This window comes from Schistocerca gregaria, chromosome 3 (genome assembly GCF_023897955.1).
Source record: "Schistocerca gregaria isolate iqSchGreg1 chromosome 3, iqSchGreg1.2, whole genome shotgun sequence".
NCBI lineage: Eukaryota > Metazoa > Arthropoda > Insecta > Orthoptera > Acrididae > Schistocerca > Schistocerca gregaria.
In genome coordinates, this window is record NC_064922.1 from 695,878,753 (window position 1) to 695,905,611 (window position 26,859).

The 26,859-nt window shown below is 43.9% G+C and overlaps 1 protein-coding gene and 1 long non-coding RNA gene across 2 annotated transcripts in view; one reads left to right on the forward strand and one right to left on the reverse strand.

The window, feature by feature from the left end:
* Nucleotides 1-26,859, reverse strand: part of LOC126355944 (juvenile hormone esterase-like) — a 58,505-nt gene that overhangs the window by 12,535 nt on the left and 19,111 nt on the right. Inside the window, exons 5-8 of the mRNA XM_050006528.1 lie at nt 11,988-12,184; nt 4,975-5,095; nt 1,978-2,123; nt 1,637-1,781 (exon numbers count right to left, since the gene is read on the reverse strand). Of these exons, the coding sequence (XP_049862485.1) occupies nt 1,637-1,781; nt 1,978-2,123; nt 4,975-5,095; nt 11,988-12,184 (609 nt within the window). The remainder of the gene's footprint in view (nt 1-1,636; nt 1,782-1,977; nt 2,124-4,974; nt 5,096-11,987; nt 12,185-26,859) is intronic.
* LOC126355945 (uncharacterized) overlaps nt 9,204-26,859 on the forward strand; it is a 106,641-nt gene continuing 88,985 nt past the window's right edge. The window contains exon 1 of the long non-coding RNA XR_007565556.1: nt 9,204-9,233. This is a non-coding gene — a long non-coding RNA (uncharacterized LOC126355945). The remainder of the gene's footprint in view (nt 9,234-26,859) is intronic.

Sequence of the window (26,859 nt, forward strand, 5' to 3'; positions counted from 1 at the left end):
CAAGCTGTTCAAGATTGTGAAAAAAGTAGGGGTAAGAAATAGGGAGAGACCGGTCATATACAATATGTACAACAAACAAGAGGGAATAATAAGAGTGGACGATCAAGAACGAAGTGCTCGTATTAAGAAGGGAGTAAGACAAGGCTGTAGCCTTTCGCCCCTACTCTTCAATCTGTACACCGAGGAAGCAATGATGGAAATAAAAGGAAGGTTCAGGAGTGGAATTAAAATACAAGGTGAAAGGATATCAATGATACGATTCGCTGATGACATTGCTATCCTGAGTGAAAGTGAAGAAGAATTAAATGATCTGCTGAACGGAATGAACAGTCTAATGAGTACTCAGTATGGTTTGAGAGTAAATCGGAGAAAGACGAAGGTAATGAGAAGTAGTAGAAATGAGAACACCGAGAAACTTAACATCAGGATTGATGGTCACGAAGTCAATGAAGTTAAGGAATTCTGTTACCTAGGCAGTAAAATAACCAATGACGGACGGAGCAAGGAGGACATCAAACGCAGACTCGCTATGGCAAAAAAGGCATTGGCCAAGAGAAGTCTACTAATACCAAATATCGGCCTTAATTTGAGGAAGAAATTTCTGAGGATGTACGTCTGGAGTACAGCATTGTATGGTAGTGAAACATGGACTGTGGGAAAACCGTAACAGAAGAAAATCGAAGCATTTGAGATGTGGTGCTATAGACGAATGTTGAAAATTTGGTGGACTGATAAGGTAAGGAATGAGGAGGTTCTACGCAGAATCGGAGAGGAAAGGAATATGTGGAAAACACTGATAAGGAGAAGTGACAGGATGATAGGACATCTGCTAAGACATGAGGGAATGACTTCCATGGTACTAGAGGGAGCTGTAGAGGGTAAAAACTGTAGAGGAAGACAGAGATTGGAATCCGTCAAGCAAATAATTGAGGACGTAGGTTGCAAGTGCTACTCTGAGATGAAGAGGTTAGCACAGGAAAGGAATTCGTGGCGGGCCGCATCAAACCAGTCAATAGACTGATGAAAAAAAAAATAAAATAAAAAAATGCGTTTATGTGAGGAACAGTTCGCGGTCTGCAGTGCAAAATTGTATCGACAGATGCATATTAAAAAAATGTAACAGTTAAGTGACAGGTAAAATCTGAAATTACGGTTTCACTGAAGATTATGTTGCTGCCTTAGGGGGTTTGTGATAATAGTTTGTTCTGTGTTAGGGGGTACGTTATAAGAAAGTTGTAATTTGCGCTAACCGTACTCTGACACTTACAGGCATTTCTTTGTCTTGTACTTAGCATTGTTAAATATTAGCATGAGGTCCTGGGATCGTAATTTACTAGTAGATGGAAAAAGTGTGGATAACGGTTCACTCTCTCTCATGGGGCCAGATGAACAGCTACGTGGATAAATAAGTAGCTGAACAGACTCGCACGTGGCGTGAAATACACTTATCTTCATACCAGTCGCTGATACAAATGCCGCTCGTTTAAAACCCGACGAAGAGTTTCACCATGGCAGTAGCGTATTGTTCATTATTACGCTGTTGAAATGAATGAGACGTAAGAGAGCACATTTTCTGTAACGTACTAGTCCAAGAATATAACACTACATTAAAGTGCAGCTGCATGTTTTATCTTACCGAAATCAAAGTCAATTTTTCGATAAGGATCTGCTGTCCTGTACTTTCCTCTGTAGGTAAAATAATAATAGAAGACAGAGGCCGTGTTTTTGTAGCGTCGGACTGTCTCATCACTACCGTATGTAAACGCGGCATCTGAGTACATCTATTGCAAAAGTTCAAAAACATATGAAAATTTGATCGAAGTTTAGCAACTATTAATGAAATTATTTCTATATTAATAAATACTTACATACATACATACATACTAATTTTCACAAATAAACTGAGTTTTTATATTATGAAAGTACACTGAAATAGGAAATGCCCAAGTATATACCATACATCGAATTTATACTCACGTCAGTTAGACCCTTGGGAGAGAGATCTCCAGATGGAAAGTAAAATTCACGAATCTTTTCTACAATGAGGTCTGCATTTTGTTTTGGTATCACTACCCTCAATCTATTTTCGATCTGTTTCCACGCGGAATTGTTCGCATAAAGTCCTGAAAGAAAATTCACCGTTATTAAAAAAGCGTGACGCTTGTTAGTAGTAGGTATAAACCCTCTTACAGTAGCTCCAACTAATATTAAGGCGATACGCATATTAATGAAATAGTAACTATTTTTTGTTAAAAGGATCAACTGCTTTTCACTTACCATAATTTACTGACTAGGTTAAATCAATTAAAATTTGATATCATTTCACAGATGACAGTTTTCAATTCTACGTTATTTTCTACTGTGTGTTCACAGTAATTGGAGCCCGAATTTGTTCTTCAGCGTTCCTAAGATCAGACGCGGGAGGACGATGTGGCCATATGTATTTGAAACGCTCTACATGTTTCATTTCTTGCACAAAAATACTCGTGATGCAACAGCTATTGTGTCACGCTGAGTTACATTACGTTACTCATATTCCACATTTCCCACGAAGAGGGAATTCTGAGGTGCGGTAAGAAGGATATACATTTTATATACATGGAATACCAAGAAATTACTGAACATTAAGGAACGTTAGTATGTTACAGTCTTAATGTTAGTTTTAAAATTATAAAAGAACATTAGTTTTAACACCCTCTGAAAAGAAAGTTTTCAGTGAAATAGGAGTTGCCCAACACATATTTCCTTAATTTGGTCTTTAACTCCACCACACTATCCACGATAATTGCAGAATATAAGTGTACCGGTGTAATTCTATCTGTGCCAAAGATAAACCTAAGAAGTTTTTGTATAGGGAGATTTTCATCCTAAAACTGTACTCACGCTCTGCGTTTTTTTCTCTCAGATGAGAAATGAATGGTTCATCAGAGAGTTAGCAATATTTTCCGCTGACTCCTTCAACTATTTGTAACGACACAGAATTATTTCATAAACAGACTTTTGATAATGGAACTAGTACTAATTTGTGTTTCCTATTCTTGTAATAAAGGCAACTAGGAAGCTATTTTGAAAGATGTTACAGAGGATAAAACTTCAGTAGCTAATGTGTGCCTCCCTGACTGATTGTCAAGTTAGAAAGTTGCAGCTTAAAATACTTCAGATGTATGATCTGTACCCGACCACATCCATCGCTTTTTGCCCCGCATCATTCAGTGTTATATTGGCTTCATTAATTATGGCACTATCCTACCTTTATTTAGAGGATGTTAAATTAAACACATTTCAGCCGTCTAGTTTCCAACCTTATTTTATTTGGCAATGGGTTTCAGCGTTTCATTACGCCATCTTCAGGCCCCTGACCGACGTGTGGGAAGAATCTACGTCGGTTGTGATCAAAACAGGGGCCTGCGATATTGATATTAGTAGATTTTTATTATAGCGACCACTTCAACCATCACTTGCGGACCGACATACAGCTACCTCTGTTTACTTCTGCGTCTCGAGCCTGTTTCGGTACATGAGGTTTATTAGGAAGTAAGTTCCGATCGCCCACGAAATGGAAACCATTGTGAAAATCCGATGCAACTTTGCATAGATGTGCTGGGCAGTGTCTCTACTACGCCCGTCGATGAATCACGTCGCCCTTTTCAAGCTCTCGGGGAATACGTAAAGATGCCCGGAAAATAGTCTCCGTCGCCAAGTACTAGAGCCTGGTGAGAAATTTCGCCTAAAGCTATGCAGCCAATGTAACATAACTGTCACGCGTTTCCTTCTTCTAGACAATTCTTAGCTGCATTCTACAGGGGCAATAAGGATGCTCTTGCAGCGTTTTCGATGGAGTTCTTGATTAATTACAATACAGCCCGTAATTGTCTTCCTCTAAGTTTCATCTCTGTTCACATGAACCGCTGGTTACGCAGACAACATTATGGCACAGACAACGAGCTGTAGACCAGCGTAGTGAATTGGCAGAAAGCTCTGGCGGCTGTCTTCTATGTCAAGGGTATTGGAAAGTTGGTACAACGCTACGCCAAATGTCTAAGTCAAAACGGTGACCATGTAGATAAGTAGCTGGAAGCTGTAGCAAACCCTTGTAAACAATACATTTTTGATTTTGTCAGTGGTTTCCATTTCGCGGCTGATTAGAACTTACTTTCCAAAAAACCCTTGTATTTAGACAGTTTCATAGATAGTGTCAGCTCATACAAAAGCGTCACTTAAGATGAAAATTCATACGTAGCAAAAATATTCATTGAGGCAATGCTCTTATCATGAACTATTTAGAACTGCATAGTGTTTTTTTTTAAGTAATAAAGGATTTTTAGCCACATATCTGATGTTTAAATTAGACTGTAGTTTGTATACTGATTTAGCACTAGGCGAAGGATGATACTTGCCTGTTAATAAGTAATAGGTTTAACATATATGTCGCCGTATTACGCATTTGTGGAAGGCAGCGAAGTATAGTACAGCAGCTGCAATGCTACTCATAAATAAAAATTGGGGCAAAAATTGTTGTAATAATTAAAAAAGCTTGCTGTGGAATCACATCGCACTATTGGGAAATCTTATCGTATTTGGACTTTTACAGGCTTCCGTTTACCAAACGAGCAATTTAATCCAGACCGAGTGCAATGGTATTGTAGTTACCACACTTTCTTCGAAAGCAAAAAGCTTGGAATCAAAAGCTTGGAATCTACAACAACCATCTCTTCCAACAGAGCATAGCGTCCCGCCTGTAACTGTCTTGATTTGCAAAGGTCGTTTTAACCACGTAGTATTCCTCCTTCTTCAGTCATTGGTGCCAGAATGAATATCTAGTGCGTCTTAATAAAATAAAGCTGAGTAGGCTGGCACAAACAGAGTGCAGGTTTCTTACGTACATGCTCGTTTTTCTGTAAGTGGTTTCATAGATGAGTTTGCGAAGGACTTATGAAATTAGTATGTCCTATTTAAATAAACTGGAAACATTACTTGCACTGAAAAGTCCTCCTTCATTTTCATTCACGCCAACCATCCAGTCCACTTTAGCAGGCTCAAGGAGTGACGGGTGGCGGGGAAGAAATGAAGAATTCGTTGCAGCATCCACAACGGCCTGAAACGGAAAGACAAGCTGTGCGCTCCATTTCTAGAAAAACAATATATTATATATGAGGCTTAAAAATATATTGACGATTAATAGGCTGCTACATGCAAGCGGAAAAGTGTCGAATTATTCAGTCCTGTGACCTGAAGGTTAAGGTTACCAGATAGCAATGAAAGTAGAGCTGTCAAATTTTGATATACTTCTGATTTATGTCTGTTTTCAGTTCATCTGTTCGGAACCTATGATGCGTTCGATCATTGTGAGGTGCCTCGAGAAAAGCAATTTATTAACGTATTGGGAGCACGATTTAAGGAAATGTTGTGAAATGTTGTTCTGTTGAAGACAACTGGTCTACTGTTCACACGAAGCTGTGGTGGTTTCCGTGACGATCTCGGCCTGCTTTCTTATTTCGGGATTTCCAAAACGTGTTTGACACCGATCGACACAGGCGTCTCCTTGTTGGGTTGTCTTCTTGTGGTGTGTCTCCTGCATTCATGATTTCCTGTCGGAGTCTGTGTGACTGACGGCAGGTCGGCAGGTGGAACAGTGGTTCCGTGGGGAAGTATTGTGAGGCCTTTGAAATTTCTCGGCGACGACAACGATTTGTCAGAATATCTGGGGCGCCCTGTTGGATTGTTCGCTAATGATGCTGTTGTTTACCGTCTGATAGACTTGTCAGATCAGTGCGAGTTACAGAGTAATATACAGAGGGCGCAAGGAGTGGCGGGTGTGCCTGAACAATAAAAGGTGTGAGGTCGTCTAGGTGAGCACTACAGATACTCTGTTGAATTTCGGGTGCTCCATAACACCGTTGCCTAGCTTTTAGGGAAAGGTGATATGATGTAGTGAGGAAGCTGCCGTGATATACTACTGTACTCGAGCCACAGAGGCAAAACAAGAGGAGAAGAAACACACTAAAAAAGGAAAGGAAACACAAGGAAAAGAGAACAGATACCGAAGGGAAACAAGGAGGTAATCGTGACTAGCGGACCTCTTACCTAAAACCTGCGTGAGCCAGTCACCCAGCAGCACATTAAAACCCTCTCCCTAAAATCCGAGGCAACAGATTGGACAGGACACAAAACGGTAAGACCTTAACCACAGTCACTGCGTCGTCTTGCAAAATAGAGGGCAAATCCGGTGGCAAAGAAACCACCGCCCTCTGGTCAGAGAATAAAAGACAGTCAAGTAAAATGTGGCGGACAGTAATCTGGACGCCACAAGCACTGCAGATTGGGGGGTCCTCCCGCCGGAGTAAAAAACCATGCGTTAAGGGACTGTGCCCAATGCGGAGGCGAGTGAGGAGAACCTCATCCCGCCTGTATGACTGGTAGGACGTACGCCATGGTCGCGTAGTGGCCTTTACCAGACGCAGCTTATTGTCAGAAACTGCCAGCCACTCCTCTTCCCATTGATACATAACACGAAAACGCAAAAGGGAGGTTACAGCATGGGGGGGACGGCACATTCAACAACGTGAATGAGGGAACATGCATCTTTGGCAGCCACATCCGCCAGTTCGTTTCCCCTAATACCCACGTGCCCCGGCACCCAGCAGAAAGAAACCTCCTTCCCCTGTCGTTGCAGGTGGAGTAGGGCATCATGGATGTTCTGGACGACCGTATCCGCTGGGCGCAAGTGTTGCATGGTCTGAAGGGCACTCAGGGAGTCAGAACAGACGAGGAACTTAAGTCTGGGAACACATCTCATCTGCTCCAATGCCCGCAAGATTGCAAACAATTCGGCATCGAGGATGGTAAACGCCGCAGGAAGCCGTAACTTGACGACTCGATCAGGGAAAACAACAGCACAACCAACAGAGTCCCCCTGTTTAGAGCCATCTGTGAATACAGGTACATGGTCCGGATGCTGGTTTAAAATATCGTAAAATAAGGAGGTAAAAACAAACGCTGGAGTGAAGTTCCTCCGGTTCTCCGACAAGTCTAGAAGGATGCTGGGCCTCTGGAGCAACCAGGGAGGCAGGCGAGTATAACCTTGTCGTTGGTGAGCATTTGGAACTGCGTCAGGCCTGTGTCTTTTAGCCGTTCTCTTGTTCGGTGTCCGTCTTCGTCCCTACACCGCATGTGTTCCTGTTTCTATGCGTTTGGGCGCTGATGACCACGCTGTTTAGCGCCCGTAAACCTCAAACACACACACACACACACACACGAGCCACAGGCTGGTTGCGGTGTGTTGACATATGGGTCATAATACGTTTCGGGATTGCGAGACGAGGCTAGCTACGCTCAGTGGAAAAATGCGTCACTCTGTGGTACTGATTGTAGCAGGTAGGTAGATGTCACCACACAAGGGTAAGTCTCTTGTTATGTATGACATGACAAGGGGAAATGTCATAGCGGCACAAATCAAATGCGCCCAGCAGCGATGTAAACGTACAGGGTGTTTCAAAAATGACCGGTATATTTGAAACGGCAATACAAACTAAACGAGCAGCGATAGAAATACACCGTTTGTTGCAATATGCTTGGGACAACAGTACATTTTCAGGCAGACAAACTTTCGAAATTACAGTAGTTACAATTGTCAACAACAGATGGCGCTGCGGTCTGGGAAACTCTGTAGTACGATATTTTCCACATATCCATCATGTGTAGCAATAATATGGCGTAGTCTCTGAATGAAATTACCCGAAACCTTTGACAACGTGTCTGGCGGAATGGCTTCACATGCAGATGAGATGTACTGCTTCAGCTGTTCAATTGTTTCTGGATTCTGGCGGTACACCTGGTCTTTCAAGTGTCCCCACAGAAAGAAGTCACAGGGGTTCATGTCTGGTGAATAGGGAGGCCAATCCACGCCGCCTCCTGTATGTTTCGGATAGCCCAAAGCAATCACACGATCATCGAAATATTCATTCAGGAAATTAAAGACGTCGGCCGTGTGATGTGGCCGGGCACCATCCTGAATAAACCACGAGGTGTTTGCAGTTTGTACCGCCACAAATTCACGAAGAATGTCCAGATAGCGTGATGCAGTAATCGTTTCGTATCTGAAAAATTGGCCAATGATTCATTTGGAAGAAATGGCGGCCCAGACCAGTACTTTTTGAGGATGCAGGGACGATGGGACTGCAACATGGGGCTTTTCGGTTCCCCATATGCGCCAGTTCTGTTTATTGACGAAGCCGTCCAGGTAAAAATACGCTTCGTCAGTAAACCAAATGCTGCCCACATGCATATCGCCGTCATCAATTCTGCGCACTATATCGTTAGCGAATGTCTCTCGTGCAGCAATGGTAGCGGCGCTGAGGGGTTGCCGCGTTTGAATTTTGTATGGATAGAGGTGTAAACTCTGGCGCATGATACGATACGTGGACGTTGGTGTCATTTGGACCGCTGCTGCAACACGGCGAACGGAAACCCGAGGCCGCTGTTGGATCACCTGCTGCACTAGCTGCGCGTTGCCCTCTGTAGTTGCCGTATTGGGTCGCTCTACCTTTCCAGCACGTTCATCCGTCACGTTCCCAGTCCGTTGAAATTTTTCAAACAGATCCTTTATTGTATTGCTTTTCGGTCCTTTGGTTACATTAAACCTCCGTTGAAAACTTCGTCTTGTTGCAACAACACTGTGTTCTAGGCGGTGGAATTCCAACACCAGAAAAATCCTCTGTTCTAAGGAATAAACCATGTTGTCCACAGCACACTTGCACGTTGTGAACAGCACACGCTTACAGCAGAAAGACGACGTACAGAATGGCGCACCCACAGACTGCGTTGTCTTCTGTATCTTTCACATCACTTGCAGCGCCATCTGTTGTTGAAAATTGTAACTACTGTAATTTCGAAAGTTTGTCCGCCTGAAGATGTACTGTAGTCCCAAGCATATTGCAACAAACGGTGTATTTCTATCGCTGCTCGTTTAGTTTTTACTGCCGTTTCAAATATACCGGTCATTTTTGAAACACCCTGTAGCTAAAGCATTCACTTGGTGCCAGAGTCCAGAAATACCACCACGACATGAGGATCCACGCCAAAAAGCGAGACGACTGGGCACCAACAGCATCTATGGGTTCGAGACCAGGCAATACTAAGTTAATCAGCAAATTTAGTATGACAGCCTGCCAACCTGCCCTCTGTGCTTGGTGGTGGTGGTGGTGGTTAGTGTTTAACGTCCCGTCGACAACGAGGTCATTAGAGACGGAGCGCAAGCTCGGGTTAGGGAAGGATTGGGAAGGATATCGGCCGTGCCCTTTCAAAGGAACCATCCCGGCGTTTGCCTGAAACGATTTAGGGAAATCACGGAAAACCTAAATCAGGATGGCCGGAGACGGGATTGAACCGTCGTCCTCCCGAATGCGAGTCCAGTGTGCTAACCACTGCGCCACCTCGCTCGGTCTCTGTGCTTGGTCCCACCAGCACTAAGTTCCTAGTGAAAGTTAAGGCTGAAGTGCCATCCGCTGTCTGACTCCTACCAGTGGGCAGATACCTCAATAATAAGACAGTAACGGACGCATACCCCATTCCAAACATAAAGTCGAACCCCATGCACTATTATCTCCATGCGCCGCCACGGAAGACGTGGGCAGTACCGAGGGCACCAGGGCCCCACGCTGCTGCGGAAATAGGACGCCGTTGACGTAAACTTAGTCGTCAAGAAGCTACCGGCCTTCCGCGGAGCTTCTGTTAGCATGACAGGGCGCCTATTCAGCATCAATGACGGAAGCTGCTACCCATATGTCAGCGTCGGCCAGGAAAACAGAGTGAGGTTTGCTGGCTTCGCTGAGTTGCGACACATCATGTATTGGAATTAAATGACGAAATTTTTTTACTGTTAAGTATTTACAGTGAGCCGAGCAGCCTGTCACCACCACAACCCCCCCCCCCCCACCTCCCTCTCCCCCAAACCCCTTAGAGCAGCTGCAACCTCCAGAATGGTGTTCATAGTTCATCACAACTGGACACTCTTCAAAACAATGGATCATACAGGTTTGATGATTGTCGATGCAACTAAGTGCCCAGGAATAGCAATTGCGAACAATTTAGTCTGAAGCAATCACATAGAAGGTGTTGTGTTGTAGGGTAAACTGGTGACTGCATTTGTTAGCAGAGCCCTTAGAAGGTGCGGCGCGTGCACTCGGGAGTCTGGCCACAGTGCATCCCTGTCTTGTAGAGTGCTGTTGGGCAGTGTGGGATCATTACCAAATAGCACTGGCGCACGACATTGTAAAAGTTCTAAGAAGAGTAACTAGTTTTTTGTTATCGAAAAATAGGGGTGAGAATGTCAGGAATACGGTAGATTTGGGGTGGCAATCATTAAAACAAAGGTGTTTTTCGCTGCAGCGAGATATTTTGGAGAAATTAAAACAACCAGCTTTCTCCTCTGAATGTGAAATTATTTTGTTCACTCTCACTTACATAGGGGAAAGCAATCATCGTTGCACAAAAGGAGAAATCACAGATCGCATGGAGGTATTTAGATGTTCATTTTTATCTCCTGCAATTAGATGGTGGAATGATCTAAAAATAATGTGAAAATGGCTCTATGAACCTTCTGCCAAGCATTTGTATGTGAACTGTAAGGTAATGACGTAGATGCAGGTGCAGACTTATCGTGCTTAAGCAGAGACACAATTTTGCTAATATTTGCAGCATTATTCCTCAGTTGCTGTTTGAATTACGTTTCTCATATAGACAAGGACAAATCTGTTTTCTACCCTTTATTTTGATGTGAACCTAAACAAATTGGGCCAGAGGGCTTGCCACTGTTATAACACTAGTTCCCGTCAGATCACCAAAGCTAAGTGCTGTCGGGTTTGACCAAGACTTTGAATGGGTGACCGTACATATCTGCCGAGCGCTGTAGGCTAGTGGCGTGCTCTAAGCCAAGGTGAGGTCAATGCAGTCACGAAAACTGATAACGGCCGGGAGAACAGTGTGCTGGCCATATGCCCCTCAATATCCGCCTAACTGCTGAGGATGACACGGCCGTCTGTCGGCACTGTTGGGCCTTTCGAGCTCGGACGGAGCTGTTCATACTGAACATCATCAGTAGTCTCCAATTTCCAAATCTTTTGGTGTTTAGATTGCTCCTTCCTATGCACTAAATGCAGACAGTGCAGGTCTCTAATTAATAATACGAAGGTCATACAGCAGCAGTGCTGTGCTGCTGACAAGATGACTCTTGTGTATGCTACTACTTATACATGTTTGACGATGCTGGAGCTGATATTGTGTTTACCATTTGACGATAACACTATGGCACCAGTGTGCTAGAACATGTTTTTATACAACAGATCAGAAGACGGTCATTGTAGACCGAAACCGGTAGTCTGGTGACATAAGAAATTTGTGACCATAGATACGAAGTAAAGGAAATTTATTCTTATACATATCACTGCATATAGATATTCCTGTTGGAACATGACCTCGTTCACCAGTTGTAAAGTCAATCCTTCAGCAAGTGAGGGAGTTATGTGCAGCGTGCAACAGGAAAAGTTGAGTGTACTGGAGTGTTTACGTATGATCTAGTGCCAATTAAAGACCTGGACAGTGTATGTCTAGCCTCTACAGAAGAATCAATGGGCATACAAAAAATAGAGAAATGAAGATCACTAATGATTCCTAGTATGAGTAGGATAAGAAAAATTAACATTCAGTGGGAAAAGATGAAATTGTTCTAGACTAAATGACGATGGAAGCACGATTATGACATTAGATAAAATTAGGACCTAAAGGTGTTTATGCTTGACGTACAACAGTATAAGAAACAGTGCACACGTTAATTTGATTTTGAAAAAAAAAAAAAAGATTTTTGATCTACCCTATGTGGTCACTCAACCACCTTAAAGATTCATTCGTTAGCTATGGATGTGGTAAATTTCTACGTGTTTTTGAGACTTCTTGAGGCTACTGCTGCGACCAGTAGCAGAGGCAACACTAACCCTGGTGTTGGTGTCGGCGATCTGCAGCTTGTCATCGTCGACGCCGCGCAGACAGTCGACCAAGGCGGGGTGGGGCAGCGAGGGGCAGCCCAGGGATGCGGCAACCTGCCGCGCGCTCGCCACCAACTCACCCTTCGGCACCACCGCCCAGGGCGACAGGGCAGAGCCGCTCTCCATGATGACGCGGTGGAAGAGACCTGAGTCAGTGAGGCACAGTTGTCGTAGCCTAATCATGCATGATCTACAAAACTATCTCTTAAAGCGTCAGAAAAATACAGTGCTGGCCACTAAACTTGCAATACCGTGCATTGTGTATGCACTGAGATCACAAAAGTCAAGGGGTACCTCCTTATATCACCTCGGGCAATCTTTTGCTCAGCGTAGTGCAGTAACTCGATGTGGCACGGACTCAACAAGTCACTGGACGTCTACTGCACAAATATAGAGGCATGCTGCCTCAATAGCCATTCATAATCGCGAAAGTGTTGCCCGTCGCAAGATTTTGTTCGCCAATTGACCTCTCGGTTATGTTCCATAAATACACTAATGGCCATTAAAATTGCAACACCAAGAATAAATGCAGATGATAAACGGGAACTTATTGGACAAATATATTATACAAGAAGTGTCATGTGATTACATTTTCACACAATTTGGGTGCATAGATCCTGAGAAATCAGTACCCAGAACAACCACCTCTGGCCGTATTAACGGCCTTCATACGCCTGGGCACTGAGTCAAACAGAGCTTGGATGGCGTGTACAGGTATAGCTGCCCATGCAGCTTTAACACGATACCACAGTTCCTCAAGAGTAGTGTCTGGCACATTGTGACGGGCCAGTTGCTCGGCCACTATAGACTAGACGTTTTCAGTTGGTGAGAGATCTGGAGAACGTGCTGGTCAGGGCAGCAGACGAACATTTTCTGTATCCAGAAAGGCCTGTACAGGACGTGCAACATGCGGTCGTGCATTATCCTGCTGAAATGTAGGGTTTCGCTGAGATCGAATGAAGGGTAGAGCCACGGGTCGTAACACATCTGAAATATAACATCCACTGTTCAAAGTGCCGTCAATGCGAACAAGAGGTGAACGAGACGTGTAACCAATGGCATCCCGTACCATGACGACAGGTGATACGCCAGTATAGCGATGACGGATACACGCTTCCAATGTGTGTTCACCGCGAGGTCGCCAAACACGGATGCGACCATCATGATGCTGTAAAAAGAACCTGGATTCATCCGAAAAAAATGACGTTTTGCCATTCGTGCACCCAGCTTCGTCGTTGAGTACACCATCGCAGGCGCTCCAGTCTGTGATGCGGTGTCAAGGGTAACCCCAGCCATGGTCTCCGAGCTGATAGTTCATGCTGATGCAAACGTCGTCGAACTGTTCGTGCAGATGGTTGTTGTCTTGCAAATGTCCCCATCTGTTGACTCAGGGATCGAGACGTGGCTGCACAATCCGTTACAGCCATGCGGACAAGATGCCTGTCATCTCGACTGCTACTGAAACGAGGTCGTTGTGATCCAGCACGGCGTTCCCTATTACCCTCTTGAACCCACCGATTCCATATTCAGCTAAAAGTGATTGGATCTCGACCAACGCGAGCCGCATTGTCACGATACGATAAACCGCATTCGCGATAGGCTACAATCCGACCTTTATCAAAGTCGGAAACGTGATGATACAAATTTCTCCTCCTTACACAAGACATGGCAACAACATTTCAGCAGGCAACGCTGGTCAACTGCTGTTTGTATATGAGAAATCGGTTGGAAACTTTCCTCATGTCAGCACGTTGTAGGTGTCGCCACCGGCGCCAACCTTGTGTGAATGCTGTTGAAAGCTTATCATTTGCATATCACAGCATCCTCTTCCTGTGGGTTAGATTTCGCATCAGTCGCACGTCATATTCGTGGTGTAGTAATTTTAATGGGCAGTAGTGTATTCAATATCATTCATGTCGGGTCATCCGGGCGGCCATATCATTCATTCGAATCGTCCAGAATTTTCTTCGAACAATAGTGAACAGTTGTTGCCCAGTGACGAGTATAGGAACATGAAGTTCGTGAATGGTTGCAGATGATTTCCAAGTTGCCAAACACAGCTATTTCCAGACAAACATCAATTCAGTTGGACCAGAGCACGCAGCCCATTCCACGCAGACACAACCCACGCCTTAATGGAGCCAACACGGGCTAGCACAGGGCATTCTGGACGATTTGGGTCCATGGCTTTGTATGGCCTGTGCCACACTCGAACCCTACCACAGCTCTTACCAGCTGAAATCTAGACTCTTATGATCAGACCACGGGTTTCAGTCGTCTCGGATCTAACTGCTATGTCCAACAGCCCAGGGGAGACGCTGCAGGCAATTACGTGCTGTTAGGAAATAACTTCTGTGGGTTGTCTGCTGCCATAGCCCATTGACGCCAAATTTCGCTGCACTGTCCTAACGGATACATTCACCGTATCGCCCATATTGATTTCTGTATTTATTTCACGCAGTGTTGTTTGCCTATTAGCACATCTGCCTATTAGCACGTCTAGTGAAGGCAGTCGGTGACTGCCTCAAATTTGGTATTCTCAGCAGACTCTTGAGACTGAGTATCTGGAAATACTGCATTACCTCACAATTTTCGAAATGAAATGCCGCATGCTTCTATCTTCAATTACCATTCTGCATTCAAAGTCTATTAGTTAACGTTCTGCGGCCATAATCACGTCGGCGGACACCTTTGCAGATGAATCTGCTGAGCACTGACAGTTCTGCAAATGTACTACCCTTTTGTACCTTGCGTACGCGAGTTACCGCTCTCTTTATATGTGCATATAGTTGTCTCATGACTTTTGTCGTTTTACTGTATGACACACGACAAACTGGCACGAAATATGTTACATGCTTCGATATGCAAATGTTTCACAGGTCAGTGCAATCGCAAAAGTTGGACAGGAGTAACGGCATCAACATTCTGTATATAATGGAATTTTACGCACCAGATTTATCATTCTCAAATCGTATTTGAAGTCTGTTACAAGATTGTGCCGATGCTTTAAGGATGCAGTCTGCTTTCAGCGGCAGTTGTGTACGGATCACTGCTGGGTGCAGCGACCGTCTCGCGCGCCTGCGGTGAGTCTGAGCACTTATTGCAGCTTCCCCCTGTAGTGTGTGCGTATTCAAGAATATCTGAAGCTGCGGGTATGTGTCAGCTCAATAGAACAGACACTTTGAAGTTTAGCCTCGATCGGAACTTTGTCAAACCGAGCTTGAATCTTTTCTTAAGGAATGTGTGAAGGTAGGTTGTGATGATTTAGTTGGTGTCTCTTTCACGATCGTGAGTATTGTTGTGTATGTGAAACTGATTAATGCCGATCTCTGTGATAAAATTGTCGAATTTAGTGGAGGAAGCTTTAAATTTAAGCGCCACGCGGGATTAGCCGAGCGGTCTTGGGCGCTGCAGTCATGGACTGTGCGGCTGTACCCGGCGAAGGTTCGAGTCCTCCCTAGGGCATGGGTGTGTGTGTTTGTCCTTAGGATAATTTACTTTAAGTAGTGCGTAAGCTTAGGGACTGATGAGCTTTGCAATTAAGTCCGATAAGATTTCACACGAATTTGAACATTTGAACATTAAATTTAAGCATTCTGACGGAAACATTAGTGAAGTTAGTGTAACCTACGCAGGTTTCCACATAAGAACAGTATGGATTCTTGAATTACCATTCGGAGTTCTGGGAGAGAAAATAAACGCAGTAGTCTCGGCTTATGGAAAGTGCTCAGTAATATTCCAGAGAAATGGTCGAGCCCACACAAGTTATGGGCAAGTCTTCAGGTCCAGATTGTATACCGATTAGGTTCCTTTCAGATTACGCTGATACAATAGCTCCCTACTTAGCAATCATATACAACCGCTCGCTCACCGATAGATCTGTACCTACAGATTGGACCTATATCATTGACATCGGTTTGGCGTAGGGTTTTGGAGCATATACTGTGTGCAAACATTATGAATCACCTCGAAGGGAATGATCTATTGATACGTAATCAGCATGGTTTTAGAAAACATCGTTCTTGTACAACGCAGCTAGCTCTTTATTCGCACGAAGTAATGGCCGCTATCGACAGGGGATCTCACGTTGATTCCGTATTTCAGGATTTGCGGAAAGCATTTGACACCGTTCCTCACAAGCGACTTCTAATCAAGCTGCGGGCCTATGGGGCATCGTCTCAGTTGTGCGACTGGATTCATGAATTCCTGTCAGGAAGGTCGCAGTTCGTAGTAATAGACGGCAAATCATCGAGTAAAACTGAAGTGATATCAGGTGTTCCCCAGGGAAGCGTCCTGGGACCTCTACTGTTCCTGATCTATATAAATGACCTGGGTGACAATCTGAGCAGTTCTCTTAGACTGTTCGCAGATGATGCTGTAATTTACCATCTAGTAAGGTCATCCGAAGACCAGTATCAGTTGCAAAGCGATTTAGAAAAGATTGCTGTATGGTGTGTCAGGTGGCAGTTGACGCTAAATAACGAAAAGTGTGAGATGATCCACATGAGTTCCAAAAGAAATCCGTTGGAATTCGATTACTCGATAAATAGTACAATTCTCAAGGATGTCAATTCAACTAAGTACCTGGGTGTTAAAATTACGAACAACTTCAGTTGGAAGGACCACATAGATAATATTGTCGGGAAGGCGAGCCAAAGGTTGCGTTTCATTGGCAGGACACTTAGAAGATGCAACAAGTCCACTAAAGAGACAGCTTACACTCCACTCGTTCGTCCTCTGTTAGAATATTGCTGCGCGGTGTGGGATCCTTACCAGGTGGGATTGTCGGAGGACATCGAGAGGGTGCAAAGAAGGGCAGCTCGTTTTGTATTATCGCGTTATAGAGGAGAGAGTGTGGCAGATATGATACACGAGTTGGGATGGAAGTCATTACAGCATAGACGTTTTTCGTCGCGGCGAGAGCTTTTTACGAAATTTCAGTCACCAACTTTCTCTTCCGAATGCGAAAATATTTTGTTGAGCCCAACCTACATAGGTAGGAATGATCATCAAAATAAAATAAGAGAAATCAGTGCTCGAACAGAAAGGTTTAGGTGTTCGTTTTTCCCGCACGCTGTTCGGGAGTGGAATGGTAGAGAGATAGTATGATTGTCGTTCGATGATCCCTCTCCCAAGCACTTAAATGTGAATTTCAGAGTAGTGATGTAGATGTAGAAGTTTCCGATGGTGGATTGTATCAAATGGTTCAAATGGCTCTGAGCACTGTGGGACTCAACATCTGAAGTAATCAGTCCCCTAGAACTTAGAGCTACTTAAACCAAACAAACCTAAGGATATCAAACACATCCATGCCCAAGGCAGGATTGAAACCTGAGACCGCAGCGGTCGCGTGGTTCCAGACTGAAGCGCCTAGAACCACTCGGCCACATCGGCCGGCTGAACTGTATCAGACAACTTAAAGTGGAACTGCTGTAACATATCCCATCGTATATTAATGTTTGTGCTTACCGAGATATCGTCAGGTATGAAGCGCAGCACAGAAAGTGCGCAGGGTGTGGCTCGTCGGGGCACATACGGACCCAACGGCGCGTGGCCCAGCTGCCAGTCGGCGAGGCTATTACGGCTATGCCCTCTGTGCCGATTACGTACGTAACGGTTGTCACTGGACTCCCACCCAGTTCCCCCTTCCGGTCACTCCTCATACTGATAACATTACCGGTACCGGTACCCCAATGGAAGTTGCGGAGGGCATTTCTGCCGCACAGCAACCGATCGAAAATTCCGAGGAACCCCGGAACGATCCACTTCCGAAAGGTTTTCCGAAATCGGATGCACCATCTGCTGAACCTGACGAGGATGTTGCAGCAGAAAATTCTACTAGCTCACCGACATTCCGCTCCCCCATAAAAAGTAAGGAACGAGGACTGCACATCAAGGTGCTGAGCAAATTTTTCCACCATTGCGCGAAAAGTCAACAAGTAGTCCGGAAATTAAATGAAAGTTATGAGGGAGGTTCTCATCGTAGTAAGCCCGAACCTTTTCACACACCAGCCACCTGTCATCCACCTACTCCCCTGGAAGCAAAACAGGACAAAAGTGCCGCTTCCTATTCGGATACCTCAGAAATCCGCTGTGAAAGGTATGTGCTACGTTCTGATCAGGGTAGCTCCGCGGTAATTGTCAACCGCAAGGTGGAACGAGTATAATATCTTTGAGTAGGAGGATCATTGATGGTTAAAAGAGCCAGGTGCGCACAGTAAATAAATAAATAAATAAAAAAACAGGGGAGTCGCAAGTAGGTGCCCAGAGGAAGTAGACGTGTGCAGATAGCTTTAAGGGAGGAGCCGCAGCTAGGTGCCCGGAGGAAGCAGACGTGTGGTGACGACAGCGTTAAGGTAGGTCGCTGCCCCTGGCCAAACTTTAGCATGTAAATGAGACAAGATATACTATCATTTCAAATTGGTTTTTGTTAGATAATGTTCAGAGTTAGGATTTGTATGTCCAAGGTTTAACGCAGTAAGCGTTTTGTAAAATTTTTTGTAAGAGTGATTCATGCTACGAAAATGTTTGAAATGGTAGTTTTTGTGTATGACTTAAAATTTTAACAATATGTATATTGAGATCAACATTGTGTTTAAATCTACGAGCCTGAGTCATAATTCACATCCTTTGCTTGTACTGAATACGAAAATGAGTAGTAAACTAAAGTTACACACCAATGAAAGAACCGGGAAATATCAGGGCCTAAAGTTATTTTCCAGTACCATTTTAGTGCCATTGCACAAACGGCATTATTCTCTTAAACTTGATTGCTGAGTCAAATACATGTTGCATTTCTGGCTAAATGGAGGAGTGCAAGAAATAAGTTCACAGACACAGTCAGATGCAGGTTTGCTGAATAATTAATTTAGAACAATCTTATCACTGATAGAATCACAAAAAAGGATACAATTTTGGTTAGATACTTTCAAATGTACAACAGCGAATGACGTGTTCAGATCTCCTTTTGCGAAAAAGTGGGCGGACGAGACCGCGGAAGGTGAGGAAAAGAGAGAAATTCCTTCAACTTTCAGGAAAGTACTTCGGTCTCCACTTATGAACGATTATCTCACCCAGAGCAAGTAACAGGACGTGGCGTTGTATCTGAAACTTACTGATAGCTTTCATATTGACTGCTTGTGATGAAAGAACTGAATTTATAAAATTTAGTATATTATGAGCCAGTCTCAAGCCTGCACGATTGCAGCTTTGAACATCAACAGCATACGCAGATCCCTAAAACTAAGTAGCTAGAAAGACTTTCTGCATATGGGAGCATTGATATTAATCTACTTCAATAAGGAATGGACATTGCTCTACACAATATCTTTGGATATACCGCTATAATTAATGCTGAAACTGGAAGTGAATTGGGGACAGCAATACTCTCAAAAGAGGGTGTAATCGTCAGTCGCATTGAAAAACTCCCAAATAATAAATTGCTCATTTGTGCTATTCACAACAGCCGGGTAATTAATACATATGCTACATCTGGTAGCAGCAAACGACACAACCGAGCAGAGTTTTTTAAATATGAAATTGTCGCTCTCTTTGGAGTTCATTATGGTAATATCATTGTAGCGGGAGATTTAAACTGTGCTCTAGGTCTCAAAGACCAAGTCCCTAATTTTAGCTCGACTGCTGAATTAGAATACATAATTAAAGAGTTCTATTTAACTGACACGTGGGAGCACAAAAACGGTGATGCACCTGGTGTTACATTCATTACCAACTGCTCGGCAAGTTGCTTGGATAGGATATACGTATCTAACAACTTAAAGACTAATATCCTGCACACAAAAGCGTAGCCCACCAGCTTTACTGGGCACATTGCATTTATATGCATAAGTAGCTTGGAAAAACAGGATGCTAGAGGTTACTAGAAGCTAAACGTTGCACACTTGCAAGATGCCGAATGCGGCGAGAGTTGGCAGGAATGCGAAAGTAAATTTACAGCCTACAATCATTCCCTGACCTGGCGACTGAAATGCACGAAACCGCGATTAAGGAAAATGTTGATCGAATATTCGCGGAAAAAAAGTTTCAGGTACAGGAAAGCAGCCGAATTTTATTTACAGTGCCTGCGTGACCTGTACAGACTCGGAGCCTCTGTTATTAGAAATTATGTTGCGATCAAGCGAATCAAATTAAAAATTTTGGTTCTGAGACGAAAACAGTTAGAAGGATTTCAAATACGTACGGGAACGCAGGTGAAGAAACATCAGTATTTCATGACATATTAGAACACAAGAGTGGATGTAGAAAAATTTTCACAGCCCTCAAAAGAACTGACGGAACTGTTCTTAAAACGTAGAAGAGCATTGAAAAGGAAGTCTATAACCACCTTGCTGACCTGATGTCGGGCTGTGCTCGGAGTCTTCGAGAAGAGATTGACGATGATGGTATGGTAAGCGCAATTACGCAGAGTTAAAAAAAAAAAAAAAAAAAAAAAAAAAAAAAAAAAACGCCGGGACCAGTCGGCCTTCTAGCAGAGTTGTGCCGGAATTTCCAGGCTCAAATTAAAACTAAATTGCACTTAGTATGTAATGAATTACCCTCCCAGGGATTACCGCCTTATAGTGGGCACCTTCAGTACCGGGTGGGAGGGTTTGCGTACTTCATTGAAGTCGAGAGCTACTCCAGCGGTAGCATAGCTACTGGCACGGTCACCGAAGCCGAATGGGTCTCGTCTGAGGAGCCAGACGAAGTAGGCAGGGAGGATTCTAGAGACGTAGTGAAGCCACCTTCCCTGTAGGAGTAAACCTAATATAAATCCTGATCCTCCAGGTTGGGGGTTGGGGATTGGGCTACTAACCACATACTGTAAAAAAAGAATGAGTGCTATGAAAATTCAACGGTAGCCTCGGAAAGTGGATGGAAATCATGTATCATGATCCCGGAAAAGAAAACGGATAAAGTATCTGACAGTAGCATCATGGAATGTGAGGATAATGCTTCAGCCTGGAAAAATGAAAGAAATAGCTAAAGAAATTTTAAAATTTAAATATGATGCCGCAGGGCTACAGGGAAGGGAATGGGCAGATAAATAAACCTGAGTACTCATTGGTATATAGTGGATCAGAAGAATGAACAGGTCAACTTGGAACAGGGTTTATAAAACTAGGGAAGTTAGGAATAGCCTTCTATAATTTGAACACATAAATGAAAGGATGTGCAGACTCAGACTAAGAAATTTACGAATATATCAATAGTGAATGCACATGCACCAGCAGAGGAAAAAGAGGATATAATTAAAGAACAGTTCTACGAAGGCTTGGAAAAAGTATGCTGCGCAGTACCTAAATATGACCTGATGCTAGTAATAGGAGATTTTAAGGCAAAAATAGGGAGGAATGAACACCCATATGGAGTTTCTGGGAAATATTAACTAAACGAGGAAAACAACGGGAATGGAGACTTACTATGCCAATTCGCAGCAAGGAATAATGTTATTATTAAAAGTATCTGCTTCCCACACAAAACGATCCATCTGGGCACTTGGAAGGCTGCTGTCAGTGGAGTAGTCAATCAGATTGACCATATTTTACTGATTGCACGCCACTCCACGTCAGTTACGGATGCACGCAGCTGCAGAGGACGAAACTCTGCCTCAGGCCACTTTGTGATCAAATCAGTCATGAGAGAAAAACTGTCACAAACAAATGGCAACAGAGTAGGAAAGATGATGAAATGGAATACAGACAAACTGAAGATCCCTGATGAAGTAAAAAAATTTCTAGTAACATTAAGCAGAAAGTTGAGCAATGAAGAGACTGCAGTAGGAGAAGACGAAAGGCGGAACAGGGCTGAAGAAGCGATTAAAGATGCTGCAGAGAAAATAATAGGCATTAAAAGGAATAGAAAAGCAAAGGGATGGTTTGATGAAGATTAGAGATCAGTAATAGAGGAAAAGAACAGGGCAAAAACAAAAGTGCTACAGAGAGAAACCAGAAATAATGTGGAAAAATATAGAGAATTAAGAAGAAGAGCAAACAGAGTGTGTAAGAGGAAGAAGAGAGAGTGGACTAAGAAGAAATTTCAATAACTAGAAGAATTAAAAGGACAGAGTGAAATTAGGAAGTTCTATCATGATGTAGGCAAAACGAAGAATAGATTGCAGCCAAAAGCAATGGCCTGTTCCAGTAAAGATGGTATAATGATAAGGGAGGAAGAACTAGTGGGAAGATGGGCAGAGTGTTTTAAAAATGCCCTAAGCACTAGCCTAGAAGATGAGGAGACAGCCGCACAGGAGGAAAGAGTGGAGCTGTAAGTAGATAATGATACCTATGAGACCAGAAGGCCAACACTACAAGAGGTCTCCCAGGCTGTGCACAAGTCAAAAAACAATTGAGCCCCTGGGGAAGCCAGCGTAATTGCTGAGTTAATAAAAACTGGTGGTGAGGCTGTAATAAAGGAACTGCACACATAAACATAAGATATATGGGAAACAAACTATGCCAGATAATTGGAAAACTGGAATAATATTAATTTACAAGAAAGGGGATAGAACACCACGTGAAAACTGTAGAGATATAACACTCGCAAGCACAGCTTATAAGATCTTCTTAAGTATACTAAACGAAAGGATACAGAAGTGTGCGGAAGGCATACTTGGGGAACATCAGTGGGGCTTTCGACCATATAGAGAAACAACGTATCAGATATTTTTGATAAGACAAATGATGGAAAATTTCTAAGAATATGATATAGATCAGCATTTCCTATTCCTATACTTCAATCATTTGACTGCGTATATGGGCAAGGTGTATACACAGTACTGGAAGAAGTTGGTGTATCTGATAAACTAATAAGTCTAATCATAATGAGAATGACAGAGACAAGAACAAAAGTAAAGGTCCTTAGCAGAACAAGTGAAAGCTTGGACTTCAATAAAGGCGTGAAGCAAGGTGATAGTCCCTCCACTGTCCCGTAAAATATAGCCCTGCGTAGTATAAAATCAACGAAAGAGGCACCATATTTTTGAAAACTAGCCAAATGACGTTAGCCGGCTGTTTTAGCCGAGCGGTTCTAGGCACTTCAGTGTGGAACCGCGCGACCACTATGGTCGCAGGTTCGAATCCTGCCTCGAGCATGGATTTGTGTGATGTCCTTAGGTTACTTAGGTTTAAGTAGTTCCAAGTTCTAGGGGACAGATGACGTCAGAAGTTAAGTCCCATAGTGCTCAGAGCCATTTTAACCAGCCCACCGTGCATCGGGATGATGGTACTCAATTGAGGCCACTGGCACTGTTGTTGCCCATACAGCATCAAATGGAGGTGGAGCTGCGTGGGGGCCTTATGTCTGCTCCTCGATAATGTTTCATTTATTATAGCAGTTATAACTGTTTTATAAAGAAAAGTACATGAATTATAAATTTATGGGATATTTTAAGAAGAGAACTGAAAGTAGAAAGGAAACAGTAGGTACATTATGTGATCAAAAGTTCCTGGACACCTGACTGAAAATGACTTAAAAGCTCGTGGCGCCCTCCATCGGTAATGGTGAAATTCTATATGGTGTTGGTCCACTCTTAGCCTTGACGACAGCCTCTACTCTCACAGGTATACGTTCAATCAGATGCTGGAAGGTTTCTTGGGGTATGGCAGCCCATTCTTCATGGCGTGCTGCACTGAGGAGAGGTATCGATATCGGTCGGTGAGGCGTGGTACGAAGTCGTCGTCCCGAAACATTCAAAAAGTGTTATATATGATTCGGGTCAGGACTCTGTGGAGGCCAGTCAATTACAGGGGCGTTATTGTCGTGTAACCAATTAACCACAACTCGTGCATTATGAGCAGATGCTCGATCGTGTTGAAAGATGCTGTCGTCATCCCCGAATTATTCATCAACAGTACGAGGCAAGAAGGTGCTTAAAACATCAAATGGTTCAAATGGCTCTGAGCACTTTGGGACATAACTGTGAGGTCATCAGTCCCCTAGAACTTAAAACTACTTAAACCTAACTAACGTAAGGACATCACATACATCCATGCCCAAGGCAGGATTCGAACTGCGATCGTAGCAATCGTGAGGTTCCACACTGTAGTGCCTAGAACCGCTCGGCCACTCCAGCCGACTTAAAACATCATTGTAGGCTTGTGCTGAGATAGTGCCACGCAAAACAACAAGGGGTGCAAAATCCCCTCCATCATAAACACGACCATACCGTAACACCACCGCCTCCGAATTTTACTGTTGGCACTACACACGCTAGCAGATGACGTTCACCGAGCATTCGCCATACCCACACCCTGCTGTCGGGTCGCCACATATTGTACCATGATTCGTCACTCTACACAACGTTTTACTTTTTTCCACTATTCAATCGTCCAATGTTTACACTCCTTAATCCAAGCGTCATTTGGGATTTAGTGGCATGATGTGTGGCTTATGAGCAGCCGCTCGACCATGAAATCCAAGTTTTCTCACCTCCCGCCTAACTGTTATAGTATTTTATTGTGTTGTATTATATCGTATGGAACTGGGGACCTAGAAACGACGGAGAGGCTGCGTCCCTGCGGTAGCCCTCAAAGGGTTATTGTGTGGTTCAGCCCCCAGTAGACACCCCTCCCCTCCCCCCCCTCCCTGGGAATGTCTCACACCAGGCGAGTGCAACCCCAAATGTCTGCGTGGTAGAGTAGTGGTGGTGTATGTGGACAGTGTTTGCGCATCAATCGCTGACATAGTTTAACAGGCGGAATAAGGGGAACCAGACCGCATTAGCCGAGGCAGATGGAAAACCGCCTCACAAACCATACAGAGTGGCCGACACACCAGACCTTGAAACTAATCGGCCGGGAGGATTCGTGCCGGGGACTGGCATGCCTTCCCGCCCGGAAAGCAGTGTGTTAGACCGCATGGCTAACTGAGCCGACAATGTCACAGTACTTGCAGTGGATTCTGATGCAGTTTCGAATTCCTGTGTGATGGTCTGGCTAAGTGTCTGCACATTATGACTCTCTTCAACTGTCGGCGGTCTCTGTCAGTCAATACCTGTAGATGAGGTCAGCCTGCACGCTTTTTTGCTGTACGTGTCTCTTCATGTTTTCACTTTACTATCACATCGGAAACAGTGGACGTAGGGATGTTTAGTTGTGTGGAAATCTCGCATGCAGACGTTTGACACGAGTGACATCCAATCACCTGACCAAGCTAGAAGTCCGAGAGTTCCGCGAAGCTCCCCATTCTGCCCTCTTACGATGTCTAATGACTACTGAGATCGCGGATATGGAGTACCTGGCAGCAGGTGGCAGCACAATGCCCCTAACACGAAAAACGTATGTTTTTGGGGGTGTCCGGTTACTTTTGATCACACAGTGCGTTTATGTCCCTTCAGCAACATGACTGGGAGAAGGGGACTTGGTGTTGAACTTCAACTCCGGAGTCCCTGTGTGGTGCTACCTATGTTAATATCACCGTTCAAAACGTTGCTCCTCAGGAAAACAAGATTTGTTCAGTCCATGCTGTTTTCAGGACCGAAAAAAGGACTATATGGAAAATGAAACTTAAGAAGTTAACCACGTACATAAAAGGAACCCAAATAGATAGCCTGGAAAAAATTCCTACACCCTTTTATAAGTTTCCGATTCACTTTAGATGAATATAGAATACATGATATGATTATATTTACAGATCAACAGTAAGGGGTGTAGCCTGCATGGGCGGCAGTGCAGCCGCTGACTCTGGCAGCCAGTCGATCGTAGAGAAGGAGAATACTGTCCTCGGATACTCTATGTCACGCCTGCTCGACCTGTTCACGTACTTCAGGAAGAGTTGTTGGTTGACGAGGCACACGAGTCACTTCTCGTCCCAACACATCCCACACGTGCTTGATTGGGGAAAAGTCCATAGACCTTGCCGGCCAGGGAAGCATCTACACGCCTAGCAGAGCACGTTGAGTTTCACGGTCAGTGTGTGGCCGAGTACTATCATGCTAGAAGAACACACCACCTTTCTGTCAGAAGAACGGCAAAAGAACGTACCGAGGGCGGTTTAGCTCCCGCACAGAAACGCCAAAGGTGATCGAGAGTTGTAGCTTATCGCATCCCACAGCATAAGGCGTGGGGTGGGGGGTCAGTGTATGTTGGACGAATACACTCTACGAGAAGCACTCACCAGGCCTTCGTCATACGCGCAGTAGACTATCCATGGGTGCAGGCAGAATCTGCTTTCATGACTGAAGACCGTGGTTCGCTGTTCTATTTTCCAAGTGATCCTCTGACGCCAGCAGTCGAGCCATGCTGTAGTTTGAGTGGAAGACAGGCTAGAAGCGTCCGTGCCCGTAGTCCCAAGGTTAATACCCGGTACGTGGCGTGTATATTAAATTAGATTATTACTTGTTCCATAGATCATGAATACGACACTTCGTAATGATGAGGAACATTTCAGGTTAATAAAAGGTGTCTATACAAGACATCACATCACACAAAATATTACATGACAATATTTTTAATTTTTTTGTGTAGATTGAGGAAATTACCCACTTACTATATCCAAAAATTCATCTAATGAGTAGAAGGCGTTAGCCATTAAGAAATTCTTTTAATTTCATTTTAAATGCTATATGGCTATCTGTCAGACTTTTGATGCTATTAGGTAAGTGACCAAAGACTTTTGTGGCAGCATAATTTACACCCTTCTGAGCCAAAGTTAGATTTAATCCTGAGTAGTGAAGAACATCCTTTCTCCTAGTGTTGTAGCCATGTACACTGCTATTACTTTTGAATTCGTTCGGATTGTTAATAACAATGAGTTACCCCAGAATATGACTCCACACGAAAGAAGAGAATGAAAATAGGCGTGGTAAGCTAATTTACTGAGA